At 42.6% G+C, this 5,910-nt stretch overlaps 1 protein-coding gene across 1 annotated transcript in view; it reads right to left on the reverse strand.

The window, feature by feature from the left end:
- Positions 1 to 3,446: 3,446 nt before the first annotated feature.
- The window catches only part of LOC119330616 (SEC12-like protein 2), a 4,316-nt gene continuing 1,852 nt past the window's right edge, over positions 3,447 to 5,910 (reverse strand). Inside the window, exons 4-10 of the mRNA XM_037603733.1 lie at positions 5,061 to 5,152; positions 4,873 to 4,972; positions 4,717 to 4,792; positions 4,477 to 4,597; positions 4,071 to 4,187; positions 3,919 to 3,986; positions 3,447 to 3,829 (exon numbers count right to left, since the gene is read on the reverse strand). Of these exons, the coding sequence (XP_037459630.1) occupies positions 3,729 to 3,829; positions 3,919 to 3,986; positions 4,071 to 4,187; positions 4,477 to 4,597; positions 4,717 to 4,792; positions 4,873 to 4,972; positions 5,061 to 5,152 (675 nt within the window). The 3' untranslated portion in view covers positions 3,447 to 3,728. The remainder of the gene's footprint in view (positions 3,830 to 3,918; positions 3,987 to 4,070; positions 4,188 to 4,476; positions 4,598 to 4,716; positions 4,793 to 4,872; positions 4,973 to 5,060; positions 5,153 to 5,910) is intronic.

The raw sequence follows: 5,910 nt of genomic DNA on the forward strand, positions 1-5,910 counted from the left end.
TGGGCTAGATCCACGTATCCGGTCTATCTGGATTTTCAATAGGTCTGTCCCACAAACCCGTTCACAATTAGATTTAATTAAAAAAACTAGTTTACAAATCTGCAAGGTCCGGCAAATTCTGTAACGTTTGCCGCATGTTCAATTGATCCACAGGAACGCCACTGCAATTTACTGCACGAGAGCAAGAAACGTGCGTTCGTGCGTTATGAAGGAATTTCACGGCTGGTTCTACAAAAAGAAAAGTATATTTTTCGACCCTTAATTCTTGATGGAGTCTAGATTTGATCCCTTAACTCCGAAACCAGACCACCTGCACCCCAAACTAATAAAACCGGACAAGATTCGTCCTTGGTCTCGGTTTTGACTGGTTTTGATGTTGTCTCATCCCTGTTTTGACCGATGTTAACTAAAATTCACGTGGATTTTCAAATCCATGATTTTTTAATTCACGTAGTCTTTTCAAATCCGCTCAGTTCATTTCAACTTTGCGTAACTTTTCAAATTTAATGAACTTTCTGAAAAAATGTATGTTAATTTGAAAAAAGAATGTGAATTTGAAAAAACTACGTCTTTGAAAAAGTATGTATATTTGAAAAAAAGTATGTGAGCTTGAAAAAAAGGTACACAAATTTGAAAGAAGTATGGAGATTTTAAAAAGTTCATTAATTTGAAAAAGGTACCGGAATTTAAAAACATTACGCATAATTGAGTCGGCATGGTCAAAACCGGGGTGAGACAACACCAAAGCCAGTCAAAACAATGACCAATGACGAATCTTGTCCGTTTTCAATAGTTGAGGGCGCAAGTTGTCCGATTCTATAATCGAGGGACAAATCTCAACCCCGCCAAAAGTTAAGAGACGAAAAATATACTTTTCTTTTCTATAAATGAATCCAGCTTAACCTCACACCGTCCCCCAAGATCGACAGTTCGACCGATCGTGCCGTAAGTTGTGACAGCCAGCGGCCGCCCAAATGGCCTGCGCCGCCGTCCTCCTCGGCGGTCGCGCCAGTGCTGGCACGTCCTATCGCGAGCGGTTTCCCGGACGAAGGTGCACTGTTCGCCAAGGGCATCTGAATCCCTGTGGATGCGTGCGCCGACGACGCTGGCATTCTTGGTCTCCGAGAGGGCGCTGTACCGTCCGGCGCGTCTTGCAGCTTCAAGACCGTGTTAACGGAGTTGGGAACACCGATTGTCGGTGCAGAGGCTAAGCCAAGCCCGGCCCCGTCGCTGTGATGCATGGACGTGATGGTGTGTGATGCTCGTTTGTTTCGGAGGCTATGCCGTGTCAGTTGCTCTGCATCTGACACAACAATATGCTTTCTTTATTTTTTTGGAACACTTTTAATCTATTCATCTTCAATCACGGTAGTACAACGAACACTAGAAATAATAAAAATTACATCCAGATTCGTAGATCATCTAACGACGACTACAGGCACTGAAGCGAGCCGAAGACGCGCCGCTGTCATCGCCCCTTCCTCGGTGGATGCATGAGGACTCGAAAGAGTAGGAAGTTGGCTTACGATCTCATTTGATCAATACAGCTCATTGACTAAAAAAAAGAAGCTGGAGTACGAACGTACTCCTTCCGTAAAGAAATATATTACTCCCTCCATTCCACAATGTAATGTGTTCACATTTTTTAAGATTTAACTTTAACCATAAATTTAACCAACGAGACTGACTGCGTCGGGGTAAAAATTATACCACTGCATTCGTAGTTTGGAGTAGATCACTACCAAAGGTCATTGAAATGAGGAAGTTGAAAAATAAAAATATGCACGCCGACACGCTTGTAAATGTTACTCCTCCGTGCGCCGTGGTAATCGAGCGATCACGCCGTCCGTGGCAAAGCGCAGCGCATGCATGCACGCACGCACGCACGCACGACGACTCAACTGGGAGCACCACTTTCTCCGGTCCCGTCGCGTCTCTCTCTGCAACGCATGCAGCATCACTTTTGCGGACTGCGAACCGCACGTGTGGGTGGACGGCAGCGTGCCTGCCTCTGCCTGGTCGATCGATCAGACCATATCAGATCAGATGAAAGCCTGCCTCTCGTCTCGTCTCCGCTGCTTGGATGCATGCTGTATGTGCCAGCAATGTGCATGGCGAAAAGTCTTATGGTCACACTGCCATAATTGAGCGTCTTCGAGCCGTCCGCGCCATGCATGATCCAGCAGATCAACACACACGGTTTCTTCAGTGAGACCAGGCCATGTGTAAATTGAAGACCGAGGAGAGGAGCTAGCTGCTGCAGGGCCTACGCGCAGGGGCGGATCCAGATTAGAAATTACCCGGTGTCCATATAGAAGAATGCATGTCTACATGTCAAATAATTCAATGATCTATACACTAAATCACTGTATTACATTAAGCAAGTTCAAATTGAATCCGGTGCCGGTGACACCGGCTACCTCTACATAGCTACGCCCCTGCCTACGCGTGTCAGCCTTTCTCTTCTCGAGCACGAGCACGAGCACGCATATGCCTGACCGGTATTTTGTCGACTAATCCTCTGTCTCAAAGTCTGCATGCGGCTTGGCTACGCCCGTCCTCTGTCCCAATGGCTCTCGTCTTCACTTGTAAGGAACGTTTGGTTCTAGGATTAGCATTGTCATACTTTATCATGCATTTTTATCAAATTTGTCTAAGGTTAGTTCATCAAAATAAGAGCCACAAATTGACAAACCTAAGGAAATCTTGCCATATTTTTTATGTATATGTCATGTGGGGTCCAAATGTGACTTGTTTAAGGTGTGGCTTGAACCAAACACTCATCTAAGTTGGTCAAACTTGCCTAACCTTAGTTGTGGCAATTTTTGGCTAAGTTAGTCACAAACCAAACAGCCCCGTACACTAGTACGTCCCACTTGGTTTGCGAATCAACCTGTGATTGGGTTGGTTAGGTGGACAATGGTATCCCCAACCCACCAGGGTTCAAATCCTGGTGCTCGCATTATTCCTGGATTTATTTCAGGATTTCCGGCGATGCGCTTTCAGTGGGAGAAGACGTTCCCGTCGACAACGAGACGCCTCCGGTGACTTCGTAAATCTCAAAATGATATGCCGGCTCAGTCTCTCGGAGGTGCTCATAGGGGTAGGGTATGCGTTCATAGAAGTGAGTGTATGCGCGTGTATATGAGCGCTTGTGTCTGTATTGATGCTCAAAAAAAAAATTATGGCAGTGTGGCCATAATTTAAACAAGCACTTGTACATCAATGTCCAAGTTCGACGTCCATTGTACGTCCAACTTGGTTGGTTTACACTTGTACATGAACTTGGTTGTATACAAATAGTCGGTCTGCTACACCCTCGATCATGCTCAGGTCATTTTGGTTATTTACGCAAGATAGTAAATTTAAACTGCAAAAACGTTTGTTTCTCTACACAGATCATGGAGCCAATGGATGCCCTTTTTTTGAGCCGGCAAATGGATGGCTTTGATAGCATAAACCATAGCTATATTGCATAGCACAAGTTATCATATACTCCTATATATAGTATAACTCATAAATGGCCACCAATTGTACAAACCAGGAGAGGATGGCCTTCTTATACCAGCGTGACATGATAAAAAAGATCTGGACGCTTTTGAGTCGTTTTTCTTTCACCTAAATACAAAAATTGCTCTAACTCCGACACGATACAACATTCATCTCCAGTGCAAGATCAGATAATCAGAGGTAAGCAGTGAGATATCAGTAGATGCTGAACAAAATTTTCATTGTGGCAACATTGCCAAGAGATCTTCTTTGTGCTGCATATAGTAATATACCAAAATTGCGAGTATAATAGCTAGTACCATGGACCAGAGGCTTATACCTATCAGAAAACATGCAGCCATTTTCAGAATACTCAGAAAATTGGCAAGTACACGATAAACGATAACTCAAGATCTGAAACCAACATACCATCGCTCTTGGGTGATTCAGTCGATGTCACCCTTGCGGTTGAGTCAAAGGAAGTCGACAGCAAGGCCCTGTTATATGATAGAACAACAACAATGAGAGATTGCATTTGTGGAATTCATCAACTAAAGCAGAACGAGAGCACAGGTACTAACCTTGAATCTTGAGAAAACGCTAATGTAGTAACAATGCCAAGATGTGCCTTTTTAACTGTTACAACCACTCGCATGTCTCTTGAACCTAGAACACTGATGCTTCCCTCAATAGTTCCACTGGACATGCGAAGGCAAGTAAATTAGACTCACATGTCTCTTGAACCTAGAACACTAAAAAGGGCAACCTGGTGCATGTAGCTCCCGCTTGCGCAGGGTCCAGGGAAGGGTCCGACCACTTTGGGTCTATAGTACGCAGCCTTTCCCTACATTTCTGTAAGAGGCTGTTTCCAGGACTTGAACCCATGACCTCATGGTCACAAGGCAGCAGCTTTACCACTGCGCCAAGGCTCCCCTTCAACCTAGAACACTGAACATGTTAATGTGAAATTCATAGTTCCTTACTCACATTGCTAGAAGTGTACCATCAGGCGAGACTGAAAAAGCTGAAATCGCATCACGAGTTACTTTCTTTGATCCAATTCTTGTCCATGAGGTAGTATTCCAAGATATTATTTTCCCGTAATCACCTAAGAAGCAGGGTATTGTAACTGTCAGGTCTCAGATTTACCAGGCAATTCCGTTCATTTTTTAAGAGAACTTCAAAATATTTCATTCATAACAGGGTGAATTCAAATCATGATGTCACCTTGCATTGCTGTAACAAAGAGAAGCTGACTATTGTCAGACTTAGTAGAAAATCGGCAGAAGCCAAATATTTCTCCCTGGAAATGTACGAGTCAGAAGTGCACTTTAAACAAAGAAAATAAACTAATGCAAATTGGCAAACAAAAAAATCATTCACTTGTTCTCTTGGCAGATTAGCCACAGCTTCAGATGACTTTAAATCCCACACTCTAGATGGGCCACTGCTCCTGTTCACAACTAGAAACTTCTCATCGGAACTAAAGCATGTCCCAAAACGGAGGCAACCCATCAGTATCAAATAATAAATATCCATTTGGAAAGAGAAAGTTAATGGCACTATTTCACCTGAAACTAAGATCCTTAACAGATGTTTTAGCATCAGGATCTTCAATAATGGTTTCCATGCCAGGCCATTTGAAGACCCGCAAATGTCCATCCTATGCAGCACACAGAGATTTATTTAACATGCTTAAAATAATATATGGACAATTTTAACTGCCATGAAAAGGCTAAAAAAACAGCACAACCATATAACTTATTGGCTAGTCCTCAAAGCATAAGCGCATGACTATAATGGAATTTTACTGAATGACAGAAAACCCTAGAATAGCTTCATATAAATGAGAAGGTAAAAAAACATTGAATGGTTGCTTTGCTTGTAAGAATTTCCAGAAGATAATGAAGCAATAGACAATTTATTTTAAGCTAAATAATGTACAGCACTAGAATGTATAAAAACATAATCCCTCCGTTCCATATTAGTTGTCGCCGGAGGGAGTACAAACAAGAGCATCATGGGAATGCTTAACTTTAAGTTGGTTTATCTGTATGCTTAACTGCAACCATTTGTCCACTTATTACAGAGACGCTAATTTTATGTTGTTGCCAAACATTTCCGTACTACACACAAACAATCTATGTCAGTTCAGTTGCCTAATCCTATGGCTCACACTAATTATGGTTGTGAATGTTGTAAAATGCGTTTTAGGTTCCTAGATTAAGTTAGAAGTTAGTGCGCGATGGTCAAATTGTTGTTCACAATGACCATATGGTACATTGCTTTCTGCATAAAGTCACTAGATATAAAACAAATTGTTTCTATTAAGACCTACAGCTATCAGATCTGTCAAAGCTACCATATGTCATGCTTTGGAGAGTCAAGTGTGCCCACCTCCATTACTACCAACGGAAAAAA

This window comes from Triticum dicoccoides, chromosome 7A (genome assembly GCF_002162155.2).
Source record: "Triticum dicoccoides isolate Atlit2015 ecotype Zavitan chromosome 7A, WEW_v2.0, whole genome shotgun sequence".
NCBI lineage: Eukaryota > Viridiplantae > Streptophyta > Magnoliopsida > Poales > Poaceae > Triticum > Triticum dicoccoides.